General features: G+C 42.7%; 4 protein-coding genes and 1 long non-coding RNA gene across 7 annotated transcripts; 2 read left to right on the top strand and 3 right to left on the bottom strand.

The window, feature by feature from the left end:
* Positions 1 to 20: 20 nt before the first annotated feature.
* Positions 21 to 2,443, top strand: gatd1 (glutamine amidotransferase class 1 domain containing 1). Its single transcript, XM_052061919.1, has 7 exons — positions 21 to 205; positions 299 to 375; positions 900 to 1,005; positions 1,081 to 1,188; positions 1,259 to 1,350; positions 1,457 to 1,550; positions 1,635 to 2,443. The coding sequence occupies exons 1-7, from the start codon at positions 157 to 159 to the stop codon at positions 1,748 to 1,750; spliced, it is 642 nt and encodes a 213-aa protein (XP_051917879.1). The 5' UTR covers positions 21 to 156; the 3' UTR covers positions 1,751 to 2,443.
* On the bottom strand, positions 1,969 to 6,008 carry chid1 (chitinase domain containing 1). The gene is made up of 12 exons (XM_052061909.1): positions 5,629 to 6,008; positions 4,812 to 4,955; positions 4,115 to 4,247; positions 4,003 to 4,047; positions 3,835 to 3,941; positions 3,667 to 3,728; positions 3,459 to 3,548; positions 3,278 to 3,379; positions 2,726 to 2,875; positions 2,557 to 2,637; positions 2,435 to 2,477; positions 1,969 to 2,293 (listed from the first exon to the last, which is right to left on the bottom strand). Exons 1-12 carry the CDS (start codon positions 5,746 to 5,748, stop codon positions 2,195 to 2,197), a joined length of 1,176 nt encoding a protein of 391 aa, XP_051917869.1. The 5' UTR covers positions 5,749 to 6,008; the 3' UTR covers positions 1,969 to 2,194.
* Positions 6,009 to 10,420: 4,412 nt separating this feature from the next.
* On the bottom strand, positions 10,421 to 14,145 carry LOC127598227 (zinc-binding protein A33-like). The gene is made up of 6 exons (XM_052061897.1): positions 13,759 to 14,145; positions 12,873 to 12,968; positions 12,564 to 12,794; positions 12,463 to 12,485; positions 12,265 to 12,383; positions 10,421 to 11,833 (listed from the first exon to the last, which is right to left on the bottom strand). The coding sequence occupies exons 1-6, from the start codon at positions 14,143 to 14,145 to the stop codon at positions 11,277 to 11,279; spliced, it is 1,413 nt and encodes a 470-aa protein (XP_051917857.1). The 3' UTR covers positions 10,421 to 11,276.
* On the top strand, positions 12,640 to 14,159 carry LOC127598247 (uncharacterized). 2 transcript variants are annotated; one of them, XR_007961883.1, is made up of 4 exons: positions 12,640 to 12,768; positions 13,556 to 13,641; positions 13,776 to 13,920; positions 14,024 to 14,159. It is a non-coding gene; the product is annotated as an uncharacterized LOC127598247 (long non-coding RNA). The 2 variants fall into 2 exon arrangements; XR_007961882.1 differs by lacking the exon at positions 12,640 to 12,768 and having other exon boundaries at positions 13,257 to 13,641.
* A 1,273-nt stretch (positions 14,160 to 15,432) lies between these two features.
* On the bottom strand, positions 15,433 to 21,877 carry ddb2 (damage-specific DNA binding protein 2). Of its 2 annotated transcripts, none has more exons than XM_052061902.1 (10): positions 21,664 to 21,877; positions 21,491 to 21,597; positions 20,331 to 20,522; positions 18,818 to 18,984; positions 18,605 to 18,704; positions 18,289 to 18,466; positions 17,755 to 17,900; positions 17,478 to 17,633; positions 15,885 to 15,930; positions 15,433 to 15,803 (listed from the first exon to the last, which is right to left on the bottom strand). In XM_052061902.1, exons 1-10 carry the CDS (start codon positions 21,707 to 21,709, stop codon positions 15,565 to 15,567), a joined length of 1,377 nt encoding a protein of 458 aa, XP_051917862.1. In that variant the 5' UTR covers positions 21,710 to 21,877; the 3' UTR covers positions 15,433 to 15,564. The 2 variants fall into 2 exon arrangements, with proteins under 2 accessions (XP_051917862.1, XP_051917863.1); XM_052061903.1 differs by lacking the exon at positions 18,818 to 18,984 and adding an exon at positions 20,106 to 20,251 and having other exon boundaries at positions 21,664 to 21,876.
* Positions 21,878 to 22,027: the final 150 nt, after the last annotated feature.

Raw genomic sequence — 22,027 nt, forward strand, 5'->3', positions numbered from 1 at the left:
GAAGGTTTGTAGGCGGATGTTGTGGTCAGCTGACCCTTCTTCCTCCTCGCGGCGCTTCCTATTTGTCATTGGCAAGTCTAAATTTGATTGCTACTGTACTATGTCACCAATTTAAGGTGAAGTGAGCAAAAAATAAATCACAATCAATCTAAGAGAATGTCTGCGAAGCCGACTTGTTTGATTGTGTTGAGCGCCTCTCCGCAAGGTGTGTTTGACAAGCTACTTCATTTCTTTGTCTTTTTGTAGCATTTCATGGATGGATGTTGTAACTTGTGTTATGTTCGCCGGTGCGTGCTAGGGGTGTCAGCAAAGTCATTCCAGCAGTGCTTCAATCTTTGCTCTTCTGTGTTTAACCTCCAGACGGCCACGCCGGCGGTAAGTCTTTTTTTTTTTTTACTGGATAATGTAATCTGCTCTAACAGCACTCAAATGCAGTATATTAAATTACAATGTCATTTTAACAAATTATATTTAGAGGGGAAAAAAGGAATCCTGGTACTATTTAAAGAGCCAAAGTTAAACGAAAATGTCCAAATCCAGATTTGAGAAGTTGAAGGTACGTAATGGTTTTAGTCCATTCAGTCGTGTCAAAATTTCCCCAAAAATGCCAACATTTCACTAATTCTGCTAGCACATTTAAAACCTTTGAGCATCAATGTCAATGTACAGGGATCCTTTGTCTACATTGAGTTCCTTTGCTCTGGCAATATCCGAACTTGTCTTTCACTAACCTGTGTTAAGGCAGCAGTAAAGTCATAATTAAATATTTGTATGGAAAAAAATATAGGCCCTAAATTGGGTTGAATGGAAACACAGTAAGTAGGGTAGTAAGTGAGTATGCTTTGTTTTAATGCTGTGTGACGTTCAAATTATAAAGTAGCCTGGATGTTGTTTTCAAGGGGAGGCCAATAGATTTTGTCGGTGTGGATGACAGCACGTCAAGATGGGTGCAGGACTTCAACATGAAACCTTATGCAACTCCTGCCAAACTTGAATCCATCGATGGTGAGAATCATTCACAGTCACTGTTGTTTCATTTGCCGGCTGCGTCACTGTGACCTTTGATTTATTTTCTAATAGGTGCTCGCTATCAGTCTCTACTCATTCCCGACTGCCCCGGAGCGCCCAGCGACCTGGCACACAGCGGCTCGCTGCACCGCATTCTCTCACATTTCATCTCTCAGAAGAGTGAGACAGGCCTCTTTGTCAAATTTTCCTGTAAGTGTGCATGCTAATGAGTATTTGTGTGTGTTTGCAGAGCCTGTGTGTGCAGTCGGACAGGGAGTATCAGCATTGTGTTGCGCCACGGAAGGAAACAGGTGGATCTTCAACGGCTATAGTTTGACAGGGGTATGTTCAATATACATAATGCTTGAAATTTACATCGATGGCTAACTGATTTAGAAACTCTTGGCATCTAATTGTGGCTGTTTGCGTTTGTGTGTGTTTGCTGAAGCCATCAGTGTTTGAACTGGTGCGGAGCCCAGACTTTGCCAACCTGCCTTTAATCGTGGAAGACTTTGTGAAGGACAGCGGTGGCTCATACACAGGTGAGTGCAGATTCATCACAGCTGATGTTTTGATCAGATTTTTCAAAACTTATTTGGGAACATCTTTCCAACTTCATCTTGCAGCAAGCCAAGAGGATGTCGTGCACGTCGTCACCGACAGACACCTGATAACTGGACAGAACATGCAGTCTACCTGGCTTGCTGTCAACAATTTAATTCTGCTCTCTAGTGCCAAGTAAGATTAGCTGTATGACAGTTTCACGCCACTGTACATTGGTACCTTGACCTCAGAGTTTAATTTCTGTGACCAAACTCAGATGAATGCAATTGAGTATCAAATCAATTTCATTAGTCAAGGTCTCATTGTGAAGATTTATATAGCACCTGTCAACATTTTCAAAATGTATTAGCCAGTGAAGGAATTGCTATTGTATTATTCAATCTGAATACACACTGCTTGATTTTTCCCGCGAAACAAACATGATTGATTTATTTGCAGTTAGGACACAGAAAACGGACCAAAAGTACCTTTTCTTTGTCACAATGAAAAATTAAATCCCTTCAGTGGCTCAATGGAAGAGTTCATGTCACTTTCAAACCAACCAGACCTAAACAGCAATTTAAGACTCTCTCATGCAAAAAAATATGAGAAATATCAGGTGAAAAATCTGTGTGCTGATGACTCAAAAGAGGTCATAGAAGTAGTCCAGACCCTGTCCCAGTTCCCATAAGGAGATGCCAGTCCCCAGTTTTTCCGCCACAGCAACCCTCATGTGCACTGACTGGAAAGTCAAAGAACATTCATTTCAACTTTGAGCCATAAACATGATTTGTAATGACATTATTCATCATTTAAAACATCATTGATCATTCAGAAAGTGTTTTTTTCAACAACAGTGCAGTGCAGTTAAATAAAGTTGTACCTTCAATGATGGGTAGTACACCACACGTTTCACTCCGTTGCTCCTGAAATAAAGCGATGGTGTATCAGTTGCGACCGCCATGTAGGTAGTCAATGATAAGGAAACAAAAGGAACATTTTTACCTCTTGTAGGTGAAGTAATGCTCGGCATTATAGTCATCCCAGAGGATTTTTGGCTTATGTTCCCGCAAAATTTCGATGTACCTGCCAGAGGTTATGAACTGAACCGTGACGCTTGATTCCATAAAAACATCAGTCATGCGTAAGAGTAGGGCCGCATCATAATGCTCACCTTCTCCCAAGGATGGGTTCGCTTTGCTCATTTGAAAAGTCTAGGCCGTACAAATTGAGTCCAAGCAGAATTTTGGATCTCCATTCTTTCTTGGGGGCCAGCTGGAGGACGCAGTCACTCACCCAGGACACGGGGGAACTCGGGCCTGGTCTGACAACAATGAGGTAGTCTCATTTTCACAAGTTTGTTCATATAGTACTGCAGGCGCCTCTGAACATTGACGCCAGTTTACTTTGCATCTGGAAAGCAGCCACAGTGCTTCACTTTTCCACATTTTGTGATTTTACTGTTATTCCAAAATGGATTTCCTCTCTCAAATTACTACACAAATCACCTCATAGAAACAACTTTAAAATTAACTCATTCAGTACCAGCCAATTCTAGACCAAGTCTGAAAAGACGTTTAAAAACGTTATTGGGAGTGAATGAGTTAACAGATGTGCAAATGTTTTTTTGTTTGACGAACTTGCAACCCACCATGGCCAAATGTTTTGTTTTTTTTTTACATTGAACATCATTTTTAAGCAATGGCGGCTGTATATTTGCCCTTACTTGGCACCACTGGAGTAGTCGTACGTCATGAGACTGAATCCGTCCACCATTGGAGCCAGTTGCTCAAACTCCTCCCTCCCAAACATGCCATGCTGCCCGGTACTAATCAGGAGATAAATTCAACACAAGGTAAACATCGTCACCACTGACATGGTAACTCATCTTTTACGGCTTCACTCACCTCGTCACGGCAGGAGGAATGACGAGGATGCAATCTAATAGGTTAGCCTTCAAGGTCTCACATGTATGCGTTACCAAGTGCACCAGTTCCCTGTTGGATGCACATGTACAGTGTTTCATCCTCGGTCAGGTCAGGGGCAGAGGTTTGGTGCTATTCCAAGTTCAAAAGTCCTTGCAGATGATTGACCACTGAGAAAAAAAAACCTCACTTTCTTTTGTTGCCTCCCAGCTGGCTCCACAGCTCCAAAGTGTAACCGTCAAATCCCTCCGACTGTGGTACCAAACAAACGAAAGAGTTGTGCAAATACAGCGTATGGACAAAAGAATTGGGTCAATTGAAAAGAAGTTCCCAGCAGTGAACTCAAGGGCTAGTTTACCTTCGCAACCTTTACCAGCTCAATTCCCAGCTCCTCAATCTCATCTTCGCTGGCCAGCACGCTCATGTAGTCCTGATAGGACCAGCCGTCAAACAGTAGCCTCGGCACTGACCACAAACGACCCCGAGTCAAAAGCTGGAAAAATACACGAGGCCTTCGTATGCTTACCGATTTTCACTTTTTTGTTCGACTTGCGCACCGCTTTGACCCAGCCTGGAAAAGACACAAACTCTTAATGGACTGAATGATTTTAAATCAAAAGATCGAGTGAGCAGTGCACCTGTGTCATGGTCGTGAAGCCCCGTGACCTCAAAGCGCTCGCGCCCTCGCCGGCGAAGTTGAAGCCACACCGGAGACACTGATGTCAGTTTGGGGCCAAACAGCTTGGCAATGTCATACCCGTGGGAATTCCACTAGTGAAAATAAATGGAGTGGAACACCTTTTAGGTGCGGCAATGGCTGCTGTATTTTGCTATTTTTTTAATCAAGTTTACTTAACTCCATACAGTAAGCCTGGAACTGAGATTTGAAGCAGCACTGGTATTTGATTAATAGTTGATAGTTAAGCGGAACGTGGTTTCAGCCCATTCATTGTTCTTGTTTTGGTTGTAAAGTGTCCTTGAGTGTTTTGAAAGGCGCTTATAAATGAAATGTATTATTATTGTTCGGAGGACATGTCAACAACTTTCTTCTCTGTGTCCAATTTAGACGAGACATTTATTTTGACTTAACAGGGTGACTAACAATATGTGTATTATTTTTTTCCCCAGTTCCACAGGATTATACGAGAGCTATTTGTTATGTTTTGACTCTCATGCCTAAATGCATTGCAAATTACACCTCGAAGTATGCAGTGTTGCATACTACAAACACAAATTTGTTAATTAGATACACTATTTAAAATGAATAAAAAAAACAGCAATACAAATGCATGTGTTATTCACTAACAGTAAACCGGTGGAGGAACTGAAACTTACAGGTGTAACATAACCAAGTACTTCTCCTTTAAAAGTCCTCTGGATCTGATCACAATATCTTTTCTCCTCCTTCACGACATCCTTCCAGTTAACTGCTTTTGCCACCAGTCCTCTCTCCAACACCGACTCTGATGCTGGGGATGCCTGGGCACCAACACACAATGATGATACAGTACCGTCAAAAGTGCGCCTTTCTGCAAATGGTTAAAAAAAAATAAAATAAACATAACTGGCAAAAATAATCTCCCCTACATGAATAGTTACAACGGTAAATTCCAAAACCGTTTTAATATAATTTCATTACGTAATATTACTCTTAAAAATAAATGGCTTACATATTTAAATGGCTTACATATTTGATTTTGCAGGTTTATGTGTATATCAGTGTACATGTACAGGTCCTTGACGTATGTACATGATGTATCATTTCAATATATAGTACTCTCTTGATAGGAATTGAAGTTAAGGCTGCACAATATATCCAAAGAATATCGTCATTGTGATAGAGACCCGTACAATGTTGACTGGGGATAAATTCCACAGACGAAAACAAACAAAAAAAATACAGTATATACGATGTGAATTCAAAGAAAGCCAATCTGGGCTAACGAGGGTCCCGACATAGGACACTTGGGGTTACGTACGGGATCTGGCGGACGAAAACGTAGGCACTGCCATCATTCATGTGTTAATTTATGGCTTCGAAGTGCTTTTCATAGAAATTCCACGATGACTGCACGAATCTAGCAAATGTTAGTTTGTATACATTCGGCTGACGTCGGCGATGTAGGAATGTAGAAATAAGCGTGTCGCTCACCTCATTTTCACGCTCAGCTTTCTGAGCTCTCTTCAAATCCGTTTTCGAGAGTGTTCCACTGACCAATGAGCAGCAGCAAGAACACACCACGACAACTAACACCAATAACGTTGTTCTCATTTCCAAACAAAAACTAACTACTGTATTACTTTCAGGGTGGAAAAAATGGTGGCTCGGTCAGCAATGAGGGTTCGCGCCGTGAACAAAAGCCGTAGAGAACATTTCCGGCTGTGCGTTAAAGTCAAGACAGGCGAGACTATTCAGGTAGCTACGAATAAACAGCTTTTAGGAAAAACATCAACTAGTGACAAATAGTTTGTCGTAGGCAGCTTCCTTGACAACGTGCCACTGTTATGTCAACGCAACTTCCTTGGTCACTTCCGCTGGGGTGCTTTTCAAAATAAAGGTATTGTAAGAATATGTGTCCTCCAATTATCCCATAATGCAACAGTGTTGTATTTTTCATTCGTAACTTTCGTTTATCATTGGACCCTTATGGTCGAGATATACGCAAACACAGAATACAAATCCATAATTGTAACCCCATCAAACTACTGTACAAGGATTTGAAAAATGACCACTGTGGAAAATTTGAATGGAAAATTTATACTACTAAGTTTAACATACAGTATGTTTACACATATTTACATTTTGGAACTAAAAAATCTATCCGCTTAAAGCCTGTGGTAGCTGGAATATATCCAACAATAGACAATGAGGAGCTCTAAAGGCCCCACCAGTGCAAAGTCCCACTCCACACACTGGCTGTCAAGTAAAATCCTTAGAGTCACTTTGAAACCGACCACTTTAAGACCAACATATATCCAATGACCTGTCACATTTGATAGTTTGTGTATTGTGATGTATTGTGACCAGTTATCCACTTAACTCTGGGAATGTTTGGGCCAACTTGTTTGAGAATATTGTTTTTTACTTGGACTTGTTCCTGAGTGTATGGCGGATGTGTTGTGTTGGTTCTGAATGTGTGTATTTTGTTTTATGGAACCATGACTGTACATTGTATGGGGAACAATCACCTTCCAGTTATGGAAATCTTGCTTATAAAGATGTAATTATCCGCAGCTACATTTGGGTTGAAGCAACACGTCACCACTAACGCACTCACTTCAACGAGCTAGGCTTGTCCTAGCCAGTAAAACTGCCGGGGCTGGTTTCAAGCCCTGGTCCATCGCTGGTTGCATGAAATACGTTCACCCCAGGCATAGACACACCGTTGTGCGAATATCCATCAGCATCCACAACCAATCCTACCCCCATTTGCCATGTTGGAAAAAAAAAATCAGGGCGCACCATCAGGCTTTCCATGTTAGCGCATCTAAATAGGTAGTGGCCGCATTGAACCAGAGTATGGGGAAGTTGAGTAATGCTCAAAAAACACCTGTTTGGAAGATTCCACAAGTGAACAGAGTCATTGGAAAAAGGTGATTGTCGTGGGAATAAAAGAAGTAACCCCGAAAGGCTCAAGCTACAATAGGATGAGATTCATTATTTTGTAAACAAGTGTGTGAGCAAGTAGTCCAACAGTTTAACAACAAAATTGGTCAACAGGAGCATTCCATTGCAAGGAATTTGGGGATTTCATCATCTACGGGCCTCAATCTTATCAAACGATTCAGAAACTCTGGAGAAATCTCCGTTAATAAGCGGCATGGCATAGAACCGCCATTGAATGCTCGTGACTTTTCATCCCTCAGGAAGCACGGCAATGACATCAGGCATCATTATGTAAAGGATATTACTACATAGCTTGAGGAACACTTCCGAAAACCATTGTCAGTTAACGCTGTTCATTGCTACAGCTACAAATGCAATTTGAAGCAAAAGCCATATAATCCACACCAGGAAACACCAGCGGCTTCTCTGGACCGTAGCTTATCAGAGGTAACTTATCACTGATGTAAAGTGGAAAACGGTGCTGTGGTATGACGAGTCCTTATTTCATTTGTTTTTGGAAATTATGGGCGTCATGTCCTGACTGTTATCGGCGCAAAGTTAAAAAATTAGCATCTGTGTTGGTATGGAGGGTTGTGATGACCCAAGGTGTGGGTAACTTGCACATCTATAAAGACACCATTGATGCTGGAAGGTACTGTACATAGCGATTTTAGAGCGGCATATGCTGCTATCCAAGCAACGTCTTTGCAGGGACGTCCCGACTCGTTTCAGAAGGACGATGCCGAGCCACATTCTGCATGTGTTATAACAACATGACTTTGTTGTCAAAGAGTACAGATACTAGACTGGGCCATAAATGAATGACAGTAAAATTCACAAATTTGGGCGTATTTTCTGAAACGGGATGTATTTTATTGGTTTCCACAGAGGGACTCAATTACTGGCATCACAACACAAGGTTTGAAAAAAACAACAACAACAAGCATGACAAAAGACAATGAAGAAGGAACAAGTCAGGCATGATTTACAGCATTGTGATAGCTGGAGTGACTTAATGAATGTCTGACAATGTCGAGCCGTTTTTTTCCTTGAACAGACAGACTTGTATTTTCACATTCAGCACGGTGATCGTGTACGCGTGGTTAGAAGTGAGACGACAATAATGCAATTTGTTTTTCCGTCAAACTGGTCGGTCAGAGCGAAACTCGTTAAACCCATGTTTGGCAAGCGAAGCACATTTGTGGTAATCTCAAGTCAAGTCAAGTCAACAGTATTTATAGAGCACTTTCAAACAGCCATCGCTGCATACAAAGTGCTGTACATGGAGCGATTTAACATATACAATAAACAGTAAGACGAATCAGTAATAAGTAATAAGTAATAAGGCGGTAGAAAGCACCAAGCAGTAAAACCAATAGCAAATCTAAGTCATGCTGAGTCAAACGCCAAAGAATACAAGTGAGTTTTGAGGAGGGATTTAAAGATGGGCAGCGAGGAGGCTTGCCGAATGTTCAGTGGGAGGTCATTCCAGAGAGATGGACCAGCAACAGAAAAGGCTCGATCCCCTCTGAGCCTCAGTTTAGTTCTTGGTACGTCTAGCAAAGACTGGTCCACAGACCTGAGGCGCCGGGCAGGGGTGTAGGGGCGTATGAGCTCAGAGAGGTAAGGTGGCGCGGGATTATTCAGAGATTTGAAAACAAAGAGGAGGATCTTAAAAATAATTCTAAAATGAATGGGGAGCCAGTGAAGGGATGCCAAAGTAGGAGTTATATGCTCCCTCTTACGAGTACCAGTCAAGAGGCGAGCAGCGGCATTCTGTACCAGCTGAAGGCGCTTGATGGAGGACTGGCTGACTCCAAAGTACAGGGCGTTGCAGTAATCGAGCCGGGATGTGACAAAGGCATGAATTACTGTCTCAAAGTGTTCATGTGAGAGGAAAGGTTTTATTTTGGCCAGCTGTCTAAGGTGAAAGAAGCTGGATTTAACAACGGCACCAATTTGCCGATCGAGTTTGAAATCACTGTCCAGTTTAAGTCCCAAGTTTGAGACCGTTGATTTCAGATAAGGAGATAGGGGGCCCAAGTCTACAGGATGGAATGTACAAGGTCCACTGGGGCCAAACAATATCACCTCTGTCTTCTTTTCGTTGAACTTCAAGAAATTTTGTGCCATCCAGGTTTTGATTTCTTCCAGACAGGATAGGAGTGGCCTTAATGAGAAGGTGTCTTTCTTGCTCAGTGGGACATAGATCTGGCAGTCATCTGCATAGCAGTGGAAAGGAATACCATGTTTCCTTAAGATGGAACCCAATGGGAGCAGATACAGCGAGAACAGCAGAGGCCCCAGAATTGAGCCCTGTGGAACACCACATGACAGGGGAGCAGTGCGTGATTCAGAGCAGCCAAGGCTGACACAAAAGGTCCTGTCAGCTAGATAGGACCTAAACCAATCAAGAACACTCCCGCCAATGCCCACCAAGTGCTGCAAACGAGTCAGCAGAATACTGTGATCCACTGTATCAAATGCTGCAGTTAAGTCCAATAAAACCAGACACACGTGGTCTCCAGAGTCATTTGCCAGGAGGATGTCATTAGAAACGCGTAACAGGGCTGACTCCGTGCTATGCATCGTCTTGAAACCTGACTGGAAGACCTCCAAGATGTTATGTTCATCCAAGAAAAGTTTCAACTGCATGTGCACCACTTTTTCCAGAATTTTGGAAATGAAAGGCAGTTTGGAAATGGGTCTGTAACTTGACAGCTCATCTGGATCAAGACCAGGTTTCTTGATCAAGGGTTGGACCACAGCATGTTTAAACTGTTGGGGAACTACACCAGAAGAAAGGCTGCTGTTGATGATATCCAAGACCGATGCACCAACACTCGGGAGAACCTCCTGAAAGAAGCGTGGGGGAAGAGAGTCGCAAGGGGAGCCAGATGGCTTCGTCTGGCGAACTACATCCTCCAAAAGCGCCAAGGACACAGTATCAAAAGAATTTAGGACAGCTGAACATGGAACATGGACAGAGGGGTCAGATGCGGTATTTGGGACCGGAATCCTAGCTGTAGAGACCTTATCAATAAAGAACTGAAGGAATCTGTTGCACATCTCGGCTGAAGAATCCGCGCAAGTAGGCAGAGGGGGTTTGAGTACAGAATCTATCGTTTTAAATAGTGCACGAGGGTTGTGACGGTTGGCTAGAATAAGGTCCGACAGATATTTTCTTTTGGCCTCTTTTACTGTGAGCTGGTAGATACGCCAGCTGTCTTTCCAAATTTGAGAAGAGACATGCAATTTGTCTCTTTTCCACTTGCGTTCAGCTTTGCGACACTCCTGCCTAGCTGCGCGGGTAATGTCGTTAAACCATGGCTTGGGTTTATCTGCACACATTCATTCAAAAAACAATCTATCTTTGGATATTAATATATGGATGTTGTCAGAGTAAGTACTGAGTGGGTGGGCAGCTTGTCATTTATGTGTGTACAGTTTACATGTTGCATGTACTTCATACAACACAATTTTCATATGTCAGGGCTGACCGATGCTAGATGTTTGGTGGGATGGATGACTGGTGGATGAATGGGAAGAGCAATGGATGGTGAATGGATCATTCGATGACGACTGTAGATTGAGGATGTCAAACTCAATTTTGTCGCGAGCCACAGTGTAGTTACCGTTTCCCTTGGGGGGCCATTATTACTGTTATTGTCCTGAGGGGTTTGGGAACAAGAAAACTTACAATATCTCTCTTATTTATTACATATGAGAATTTGATTTTTGATATGGATTTAAGCAAGCATCATCGAAGTTGACATGTTTGATTTGCTTTCGCGGGCCATGTAATGTGACATGGTGGGCCAGATCGGGCCCCCGGGCCTTGGGTTTGGCACCTGTGCTGTAGATGATAGGTCAAGGAATGAATTGGTGGATGATGTAAGGGGGGGGACAGATGCCAAATCAGCAGACAAACAGATGATGATGATGATGGATGAGAGACAGATCTGTAGTTGGATCAAGAGTTGGATGAATGGATCAATGGATGGACAGATGCATGTCTGGATGAAGTGAAGGTGGGTGAATGGCTGGATTGATTGATATCGGAATGGATGGCTGGAGAGAGGGATGGGTGGATGGATCAACTGGGTAGATGAAGATGGATGGTTCATCAGTGGGTGGATCAGTGGATTAATAGATGATGGAGCAATAACTGGATGGACGTACGGATACGGTTTTCATTTGTCTGCGATGGCGAGCGCGATGGTCTGAGAGCAGATGGTGAGGGGGAAGGGGCCGCTGCCCTCATCATGAATCCCAGTAGAGAAGTAAGGGAAGATCCTCTCGGTGAACTTGTCTTTAAATACGAAAATGGTCTTTGAATCTGCAGCGTTGATGAACGCCACCTTGCCCTTGTCATAGTCCAGCTCCACCGTAATCCTATCTGGTTTCTGCTTGCATTCCAGTCGTGTGCGAGGTGAAGTCTGAGCCCACAGGATGCCCCCTATAGCCCCTCCAATGATCCAGACCCCGTCGGATGGCTTGAGGGACATGGCGCCCTTCCTTTGGATGGACTCCCGGACCACCCCGATGTACCAGTCTTTACCCCGGCTCACGTCCACCGTCCAGCTGTGTTTCCCGGACACAAAGCCGCCCGCCCCGAGCACGCACACTCCTCCCGTGCAGCGTTCCGGATTGTCCGGGAGCATCCGCTGACTGCTGTACTGCACGCAGCTCAGCTCCTCAGACAGCTGCAAGTTGGCCTGGGCCGTGTTGGGATCCAACGTGATCGGAACTGGAAGATTGTTGAGAGAGGATTTTCAAAGGGTCAGTGAAATACATGAATTCAGACTTGAACTGGAGCCACTTGCTGGCTGTGGCAGTGTGTTGACCACCCGGGTAAATATCCCTCCATCGATTTTCGATACGATTTATCGCTTTCAAGGTCATGGGTGAGCTGGATAATGGCTGATTTACCCTGGATTGGTCGTCGGTCAATCACAGGGCAGATATATAGACAGACGACCATTCAATCCAATGATGAATTGAATTTATGCTGCCAGCACTGATGTCAGCTGATTGTGCCGCTGCATCTTCTCGGACCCACAAGAGACTAATTCCTGGTACATAGTTTCATTTTTATAGCGCTACTCAAAGCGCTACTCAAAGCGCTACTCAAAGCGCTTGAACGCCGTCTCCTCATTTGACCCTTTTTTGAGAACTCACCATATTTAACGAGGCGCTCCATCTTCTTCCAAACTTGAAATTTAAGTGACGCCTGATGTGCGGCAGAGTTGATCAGGATGTCTCGGATTATTTCTGGTTCTCTGATATTGCATTTGAGCCTGCATTGAAAAAAAATAAAAATCATCATCATCATCTCATGGACTGTGTAATGCATTCTGGGCACTAGCAGACACTTACTTCTTCTTGGTGTCTTTGTAGTCCTACAGAGTAAAAATGAGATATTTAAAAGCCATGATTAAGACTTACGGAGAAGAAAAGTTCTGCGCGTTTGTACGTACCACCAAGAAAGTCAAATCGTCTCCTTTGAGTCTTCTCTCTGCGTCCCTGATCACAGACGCTAGGCTCTTTATCTGATTCTCAATGAACTCCAGCTTGAGACTCATCACTTTGACCTTCACTTCGACTTCCTGCGCGAGCACCTGAAGTCGGGAGTCTTCCTCTTTGAAAAGGAACGTGTGCAACTTCTGGAACTCCTCCTTGATGGTTCGGTTATTTTCGTCCGCTTGCCTCTGTAATGTGACCGCGGCCTCTCAGTCAAAACGTGAACACTGGAGTGAGTGTGTGTGTGTGTGTGTTGTAAATAAAACCTGTATAAATGTCCGTGTTCTTTCCCAGTTATCTTTCGTCTTGTTGAGAGTCTGCAGCTTCTTCTTCAGAGACTCCAGCCTGCCTGAAATGTCTTTCTAACATGTTCACAATAACATGGAAGTGTCAAACTCTACGTGTTAACCTCTAATGTTGTTACTCACAAAAAGTTGGAGATATACGGCTTCCGGGTGGCATAGTCAGTCGTTCTTTGCAATGCCGCGGTTCACTTTTACGGTCTCATAATGTTTAAATGATAAAAATAAGGTTTTCTCAAGATCATGGGGGCCAAACCGATATGGATTCTTTGATGCCGATGCTAACTTTTGGCGGAGTAAAATTCTGATAAGCGATTCGCTGTTTGAATAGGAAAAAAACATGTATCGCTACAAATCATTTTTGTTTGGTGACTTATCGCTCACAACAACAAAGATATGCGGAACATTTGAAGGTATTCCCCTCGCTAAGCGAAAGAATACTTCGTGACTTTGTATCAGGGTGAACATAAAACGCCCTCGAACTTTCCCAAGTGAAATTTAATTACCGTATTCAAAATTTTTAATGCGCGTCTGAACGTTTTCAGGCATTTTTGCCTCACTTGCTGTCATCCAAAAGCAAAAATTCACAGCAGGGTTGATCCGTGAATCGAATTGTTCATTTTCATGCCTTTCTGTGACTCTTCCAGTCTTTCTGCATCTGTTTCAACCTGCCGATGCCACCGCGACACGAGCTCAACGAGGAACGTGCTGTTTAAATCCTGCCAATTGTGAGGTACCGTTGATCAATAGTTCGGCGCTATCTTGAGCTCGTCGCGTAAAAATGTGAACAGCATCCCTAACTTTTTGTGCGTAGCATGATGCGATAGTGATCGAGGTTTCTATTTTGTACCTTTGTCTGCTTGGCAGCCTCATCCAGCGGACAGCACTCGTGAATTTTATGCCGTTTGGACATTTGGCACACCAGGCAAATGGGCTCCTCGTCGTTCTGACAATAGACGCTGAGCTTCTCCTCGTGAAACCTGCAACGGTCTCGACTCATCTGCGCCATGTGGTACTGATCCGTCGCTATCTTCAGCGCCAAATTGATGGGAGGTCTTTTGGGAACAGACACCACCTGACACACCGGACACTCTTGACATCCTTTCCATTCCCAGAACTGCTGCAGGCAAACTTTGCAAACGTTATGTCCACACTGGAGGAGAACGGGGAAGCAGTAGATGTCCGTACACCGAGGACAAATGAGGTCTTCTCTGGAGATGACGCTGTGCGTTGCCATTACCTTGAAGAGGGACGTACATGTGATTCAAGTGTACGTGTGGGTCCTTGCTGCTCTTCTGGTCCGCTGAGCGCTCGCGTTTCATTCCGCACGCGCTGCTACCATCAATGCTGGCGAACTTGTCAAACCGGTTCAATGCAAGCTCGTTTATAGCCTATACGCGTAGGAAATAACGCACCTGTAGGTGCTGCTCGCGATTGACGTCTGTTCTCGGGAACTCTAGCTGTCGTTTCCTGCCATTCATCTTGACAGCATTTATTTCAGATACAAGATTTTAGAAGAAAAAAGGAAAAAAAACAGGATACATTTGACCGCAGTCTGTTTTTGAGTCAGAATAAGAAATCGAGACAAAATTAAACCAGCTCAACTCAAATATGTAAAATACACAAAATTAATCACACCTCGTTTTCTATCGCTCTCAAATTTACAGCTACAATAATCAACAAACAGATGAGCACTTGTGTCAACCGAAACCAGCATTGATGGAAACAGAAATGAGGCAACTCGCGGGATATTTATAAGAGCGCAAACAAGAAGCGGCAAAATAAAAGGCCTGCAAAGCGAAAGTTAAAGTAATACAGTATAGAAAGAACATTTTATTTTTGTGTATTCTGATTAGTCTGTTTTTTTTGTTTCATTTACCATGTGTCAAAAATGTCACATTTCAGTTTTCACACCATTTTTTTAAAGCACATACTGATGTATGGTATGTCATCTAAAGTTGTGACACTAAAATAGACAGGGAATCTTCCAGAAGGCATGTTGGCATCATTTCATTCTGGCGAGTAAAAAATCCCCGATTAAAGTTGATGTGTTCACCCCCACGCGGTTTGAAGTAGAATGACTCAGATGTCAAATGTGAACAAATAACAATAAGGCTGGCTGCTGAGGAATCCAGGGTCTACCCCGCCTCTTGCCGTCAATCAAGAGGGAAAGGCTCGACTCATTCACAACCTCGACATCTCTGCGTCATTGTTCCATTTAGTTTTTCCTGTCTTATTCATACAGTTCTAGCCCAGGATTTGTAATGTTTAACTTTAGTTTGTAATTTGCCTTGATGATGCTTCGTTTTCCTCTGCTGTCTCCTGCCAGGGCAGCAATGCAAGTAAGAATCTGTTCTCAATTGCCTCAACTTAATAAGGGTGAACTCGGTCGGGAAAATTTCATACTTTTTCGCCTCTAGATTAGATACCAAAAACGGAGAAGCCAGGCAGACTTCCTGTAACATTTTTGTTTTGTAGTGTGCCGTAGGATTTTTCGAACAAGAAAATACGGAAAAGAAACAGGTCCAAACAATAACACTTTATTAACAGTTCAGTAGAAAACAATTATATCTGAAAATTTGTTTTATAATATCCCATTTTAAGCCACATAAACATGAGTAACAAAAAATATATCTCTATAGATACAAGCTTCAGGTCACAGCTTTCTTGTGCGCTTTGCGCACTTAGTCTTGGTCGTCGTTTCCGACTTGTGCACAGACAGCAGTTTTTTCTTGAGTTTACTTTGATTCGCACCGCTTCTCCTGCTCCGGGTGGCCTGCTGCTGACCACCGCGTTCCCTTTGTGGTCGCTCAGCCGAGGGAGACACTTCCTCCTGTGGCATGTGTTCATCATCTAACAATGACTCATCCTGGTCCCAAAGTACCACCGATACACCTGTGACACAAATACCATCCAAGATGGAGCATTAAAAAAAAAAAGAATAAAACAGGCGTCAAACACTTTTTATCTGCTTACCCATTCCAGAGCCAATCACATCTCCCAATGGATTGAATTTATTGATCTGAAAAAGAGATTTACAATGCTTTACATAGATGACATTCATCATATATTCAGCGTTTCAGTTCGATCGGAAGCATTTTGATTTTGCCTTCTACTCCAACACGATGGAGTAGGAAAAAAAATTGGACTTCAAAATACAGAATGTTTTTTTTTTTTTAACGATGTCCACAAGGTGCAAGCAGCGTAATTATAGTCCAATGGCGGCGACATACCATTTTTTAGGCAATGACAGTATTTAGTTAATTCAGCCACTGACAGTGTTGAAGCATTAAGGGTCATTTCAGTGAAGCAAGACAAGGACTTCATTTTAGAAAATCTAAACAAAAACTCTTCCAAGAATCTCCAGACACCCTGTAAAATATCACTATGTATAACTTGATACCTCAATACAAGGAGTATTGAGAAGTAAAAGCCTTTAATACAAATGAGATGGCATAGGGGAAGGAGGAATTTGTGTGGTGTGGGTCAAAGATTAGAACAAATTGGAATGGGGATTTGGCTGTGATCTAGATTAGAGATGATGACAAACCAAGATTAATAATAGACAGCACAACTCCTTTCGATACTGCCAGTCAGGTTGCGTGTGTGGGTGTTTGCGTCTTCATTTGATCTATTGATATTTGACCTGATTCGACGTCCCCCCAAAAAAGCACGAACAAAAACTTTTTTTTTCTTCTGTGTGAAAACCAGCACACAAATACAAGTCATACAGATTCGAGGGTGACATTTTTTTCGGAAATCCGCAGGGGATTCTGAGTCAACTTTAGCTTTACTCATGGTATTCGGATGGGGGAAAAAGCCATTTTTAATATCTGACCTCCAAAATGGGAGCGATACAAGAGTGGGAGTCATTCTGAACGGGAGCAGGACGGGAACGGAAGTTGTTTTCACCTGGAGCAGGATGGAACAGGATTTTTTTTTTGGTTTGCTTGTTTGTTACTAAATTCTAGGAATGGAATGGGATCATTATTTTGCTCCAATAATATTTGTCATTTTTATTATAGAGGACCTGCGATTGGCCGGTTCAGGGTGTCCCCCGTCGGCTGCTCAAAGACACCTGGGATAGGCTGCAGCACGCCCTGCGACCCTTGTGACGATAAGTGGATCGGAAAATGGATGAATGGATTATCGAGGATAAAAAATATATGCCTGTGAGTACTGTGAAATTTTCTGTCTTTGTGTTGCTCCACTATTTCGGTTCAAATATGTTGCTTCGAGGGACATGACACCACAACAATTGATGATCACCGTTATACCCGTCAATGACGTTTTCCAATGTGTAAGCATACAGCTAGTGAGGGCATTGTTTTGGCATAAACATTGTGAATTGTATTTTTTTTTCCCACACAATATAACAGACGTATCTTGTTGCGACAAGAAGCTGTTGTCGGAACCAATGTGAACACACATTCTACTCCTTATTGCAGTGGCATATAAAACCTGAGCAGTTGTGCTCAGTGAATAAGTAATCATTCCGGAGGTGTAATATTCAGTTGGCTCACGTGCACATGAACTGTCTGTATGCTCACATTGCTCGGCTCTACTCACACATTTGATTCCCGCAACATTTGGATCGTGCAACTGACACACAAGCTCGGCTGTGTTGGAATCAAAGATGTCGATGGTTCTCCGTTCGCCCGGGCAAATCCTGTCGTCGGGGTAACGACCCACCACAATAAGGTCATACATAGGATGCCATGTAGCCTGTAGAAATGTTGACAAAGCAAGTTTGGCTTGGTAAGTTTTTGTTTTTTTTCCCCCCTGACTTGCATCAAGCACGTTTTGTGACGGCTCGGGAGAATTCTTAAACTCTGAGACAACCAACCTTGATGGGTGTGATATGTTGAAAATGTCTGTGCGGATGTTGGATGATATGCTGAGGCTTCGACCAATCAGAGGATGAATACACACGGATTTGGTCGTACTGATCCGTTGTTACCAATTTGGAGCAGTCCGAGGGATGAAAATAGGCTGTGAAGATGTCACAAAAAAGTATGTATGAGGATCATGTGACAATTTCATGGAACACATCGGGTGCACATCTACTGATCAGGACAAATTTAAGCATTTTTCTTCCCTTCCAATCAAAGTCAGCAAATTGTTGAACGTCTCTAAAAGATTCAGGGTAACCTTTCTTGTCCTACGCAAAACTGGAAAAATCTGCAATCACGCAAAAGTTACTCTTAAGACGCCTATTTGAAAAATCATCAAGGACTAATTTGGCAACGTTGAGTGTTTGAGCCTATGTTGTTAGTACAAGCAGTGCACATAAGCATGTGCTGTGAACAATGAAAGATTGTTATCCGAGCAATAAACTGCAATAATGTGATTTTTTTTTCTTTTGCAGCAGCAGCATCACCTGAGTTAACGGCCTTCTCGTGAGGCATGTCATAAAGGAAGCTGTTCTTGTCCTTCATGTTTCTCAGGTCCCAGAGCTTCACTGTGTGGTCTACTGATGCCGTCACAAGCAGCCAATCGCAGCGTGGGTTGAACTCGGCGTGAGTCACTTTGGCTTTGTGCAACTTCTCACTGAAAATCTACAATATTGAAAGAAAACCAAAAAGCATTTAGTATTCCTATGAGGGGGCTAAAGATGAGGTCATTCTTGTTTCCATGTGAGAATAGTTACAGGAACCGCTACGATTAAAAAATAAAATAAAAAAAAGATCACACACCTTCTGCCCATCTAAACCCACCAGGAGGCAATTTCCAACATTGTCTCCAGTCGCAAGCATCTGTCGGCTAATGGACACGTCAACGCAGCAGTACCAGCAACTGTGGGTACAGCATCAGGAAAAAAAAAAACTTTTTAAAATCTGTATTCAACATCTTAAAACAACTAAATAGGGTCAAGGATTTTTCATCAGTCTTCTCCACACTTTTCTCACCATACGTTGTGGTGATGGTGGCCACAATCTTCCGTTTTGGCTATAATGGTGGTTGTGAGGCCCTCAAAGCTCTGCATGGTCAGTGTGCCCTCACCGGAGGCCACGTACACTCGGGACAGATCCGTGGGGCAAAATTTCATCCCTCCGATGACGTCTCCGGCGCCATTCTACGTGCACAAACACATGATTGGGCACTTGGAATTAAAGGAGACGTACTACGGAAAATTCTCTTTTTATTGTTGGCGTACAAATAGCTGAACTTAACCCAAGTGCGAAACTGCACAACAAAGTTTTTTTTTTAAGCTACCTAGTTCTAGTTCTAGAAAACGTGTCTTTATTAAGAGAGCCGTTTTACATTTCTGCCCCACTGGAACGAAACAGGAGCTAGTTTACATTACGACCACGCTCACGCCAAGATTTTCCACCAACGACTTACCGTATTTTCCGGACTATAAATCAGAGGTTTTTTCATAGTTCAGCTCGGGATGCGACTTACACTCTGGAGCGATTTATGGGTGAAATTATTAACATATTATATCATTTCACACGTTATTTTCACATTTAACCACAAGAGGCCGCTCGAGACCTGTGTTGATAAAACCACGATGAGTCTGATGTACCGGTAAGCAACGTAGAAGAGGAAGCGCTGCATCTTCTACCTCCGGAGTTGGTGGAGTTGCTTTAAAGTGACACGGAGGATGAAGATTTCATTGGATTTATTGATTTGGAGTGACATTGATGGTTTGGTGAACTTCTTAGCATGTTCTTTATGCTATAGTTATCTGAATAACTCAGTACCGGCCAATTCTGGACCAAGTCTGAAAAGACGTCTTTGGGAGTGAATGAGTTAATATGTTACTTGAACATACCAGGCACGTTCTCAGTTCGTTGTTTATGCGTCATGCAAGGTTAGCATGTCGTACACTTATTCAGCGTGTTGTTTTCTATTTTATTTTAATTTTAAATTGCCTTTCAAGATGGCATGTATGTTCTTGGTGTTGGATTTTATCAAATAAATTTCCCCCCAAAATGCGATTTATACTCTAACTCTTTTTATACTTTATTGTTCTTCATTATGCATTTTATGGCCGGTGCGACTTATACTCAGGAGCGACTCATAGTCCGGAAAATACGGTAGTTGCAAATGATTTAATCTTTATGGGGTTGGCATAAAATGTCTCCTTCAAAAACGAGAATGGTGGAATTAAACCACTAAGGACAACCTTTGAAGAAGACTGATGAATCAATGATCAGACCCAAATACAATAAAGGCAGACCGCAGTCTTACTTAAATGTGTCTGTGCAGGCAAAGACTGTGAGGGGGGTCCCATGGAAATCTCGGAGGGCAGTAGTACCCCCCATGGATGATGTGAACAGCTGATTGGGGTTTAAAGGGTTAAACCTCATATCTGTAACTGAGTCTCCAGCACCCATCTGAACAGGGAAGCAGCAGCAGGCTATCAAGCCGAGCACAATTGTGATGCCTAATCACATTCGTGGAGAGCTGGCTCACCCCTCTGATGAACATCTTTCGGTCACGGAGCTTAAAGTCCCACAGCTCGATGTCGCCACCTTTCGAGCCCAATGCCAGTGTAGTGGGATGAGTGGGATGCCACTCCAGGCAGGTGACTCGCCGATCGAAGGGATGGTTGGACGCGTGATAATGGTACAAAGTGAGTGAGCGGATAAAAGGCTCTTGGAGGCACTGAAAGTAAAAAAAAACAAAACCATATAAGGGAAATGAACCCCTGCCACCCCAAAAAACGAAAGGATATGCTTTCTGTACAACCCCGCAGAAAGAAGAACAGACTGAACGCATTGTAGATGGCGGTAACGGAAAAGGTGGCCACAAACTAGGTGGACAGAATGGTACGAATTTTTTCGTAGGTAAGTCGCAACAAGGCCTGCTAACATATCATACTGTAACTGTAACATTTGCTATCATTCAATGTTACTCAACAGTCGGCTTGTGATAAATGTCATTGTAAACTTAACGTTTTCCACGTAACTCCTGGCACAAATGGGCTAACTGAAGGCTTTGTTATTTTGGTTGAGCTAATGTCAATTCATTATCTTGTTGTGTGTATAATTAAATATTAAAAGTAGATTAAGGCAAATGTAGGAATTACAACATACGTGGGCTATTTTCTGCTATTTAGTTGGATGATGGGAGAATATGTGTGACTTATTTCTCTTAAATCACACAGGTATTCTCGTCTATGTTGTTAAAAGATTGTTGCTTCTGTTTGGTTTAGTTATTTTGCCTTTTGTGTCATTTGTGTTTCATCCTTTTAAGTATTCCTCAGCCATTGCTCATATTTCGGGCGTGTGTACGTTCATTGCACGTGGGCACGTTGGTTCACAGAAATAAAGCCACAACAAAGAAAATGTTTTGTTTCTTGGCTTGTTTTGGAGTAATGAACAATGAGTCCAGCGGTACCACTTTATCTGTGAGTAATGCATACTCCTTGGTAGATCAGGAAGTTTTTTTTGATTGGGTGGAAACATTGTATGTCTATTTTTACTTAAAACTGACTAAAACTAAACTAAAACCTTTTAAGTATTTTTTCAACTATCACGAACAGGAATGAATAAAACTAATAAGCATTTTGGCCCAAAAGACTAAGACTAAATCTAAAACGACTGCCAAAAACAACACAGCAGCTGAGCTACCCGTTTCATTTGAGTATGAACACTTTGGCCCAGAGTCTGCTTGTAGATGTAGTGTAGTATGCCATGTACACTTTTCTTCTGGATTCCTGTGGACTTGAGAAGAGACCCTGCAAAAACACAGAAAACAAGAGAGAGTGTCAGGCACGATTAAGCACACTAACTTGGCCACACACCTTTTTTTGACTCGAAGCCATCTGATTTGGAGGGTTTGCCTTTCATCGCTAACCCTGCAAAAACTGAACTATTTGGACGCGTTAACTAAATACGTCAAGTATGCGTCATAGAAACTGACAGCTTATTTTTGATGTTTAGCGTTTGAGGTAGCAGTTTAGCAGGCGGACCACTGGCGTTTGCATAACACACGTGACTTCAAAATGTTTTGCTGTTTTGTAACTTGTGTTACTCTCGTTGCACGGCAGGTGACGGTATTTCAACCACTCCCGTGTGAAGTGAAAGCCACGTTCAACGCTTTCAAAACAAATAATAATTTATAATAATTATAAATGTATAATAATTACCGATGAAATACGGGGGCCC

The sequence above is a fragment of the Hippocampus zosterae genome, chromosome 3, assembly GCF_025434085.1.
Source record: "Hippocampus zosterae strain Florida chromosome 3, ASM2543408v3, whole genome shotgun sequence".
NCBI classification, from domain to species: Eukaryota; Metazoa; Chordata; class Actinopteri; order Syngnathiformes; family Syngnathidae; genus Hippocampus; species Hippocampus zosterae.

What these genes read in the sequence shown, in the direction of transcription:
- LOC127598227 (XM_052061897.1), bottom strand. Translation starts at nt 14,145, where the DNA reads ATGGCAACGCACAGCGTCATCTCCAGAGAAGACCTCATTTGTCCTCGG. An exon ending in GAACACGGACATTTATACAG is followed by an intron (nt 12,795 to 12,872) that starts GTTTTATTTACA and finishes GTCACATTACAG; the next exon opens with AGGCAAGCGGACGAAAATAA. An exon ending in GGAGCGCCTCGTTAAATATG is followed by an intron (nt 11,834 to 12,264) that starts GTGAGTTCTCAA and finishes ACAATCTTCCAG; the next exon opens with TTCCGATCACGTTGGATCCC.
- gatd1 (XM_052061919.1), top strand. Translation starts at nt 157, where the DNA reads ATGTCTGCGAAGCCGACTTGTTTGATTGTGTTGAGCGCCTCTCCGCAA. An exon ending in TCCAGACGGCCACGCCGGCG is followed by an intron (nt 376 to 899) that starts GTAAGTCTTTTT and finishes GTTGTTTTCAAG; the next exon opens with GGGAGGCCAATAGATTTTGT. An exon ending in CAGCGGTGGCTCATACACAG is followed by an intron (nt 1,551 to 1,634) that starts GTGAGTGCAGAT and finishes TTCATCTTGCAG; the next exon opens with CAAGCCAAGAGGATGTCGTG.
- chid1 (XM_052061909.1), bottom strand. Translation starts at nt 5,748, where the DNA reads ATGAGAACAACGTTATTGGTGTTAGTTGTCGTGGTGTGTTCTTGCTGC. An exon ending in AAGCTGAGCGTGAAAATGAG is followed by an intron (nt 4,956 to 5,628) that starts GTGAGCGACACG and finishes GTTGGTGCCCAG; the next exon opens with GCATCCCCAGCATCAGAGTC. An exon ending in AGCTGGTAAAGGTTGCGAAG is followed by an intron (nt 3,729 to 3,834) that starts GTAAACTAGCCC and finishes TTGGTACCACAG; the next exon opens with TCGGAGGGATTTGACGGTTA.
- ddb2 (XM_052061902.1), bottom strand. Translation starts at nt 21,709, where the DNA reads ATGAAAGGCAAACCCTCCAAATCAGATGGCTTCGAGTCAAAAAAAG. An exon ending in TTCATACTCAAATGAAACGG is followed by an intron (nt 20,523 to 21,490) that starts GTAGCTCAGCTG and finishes TTTTACTTTCAG; the next exon opens with TGCCTCCAAGAGCCTTTTAT. An exon ending in ATGTTGCGGGAATCAAATGT is followed by an intron (nt 15,931 to 17,477) that starts GTGAGTAGAGCC and finishes TCTCTTTTTCAG; the next exon opens with ATCAATAAATTCAATCCATT.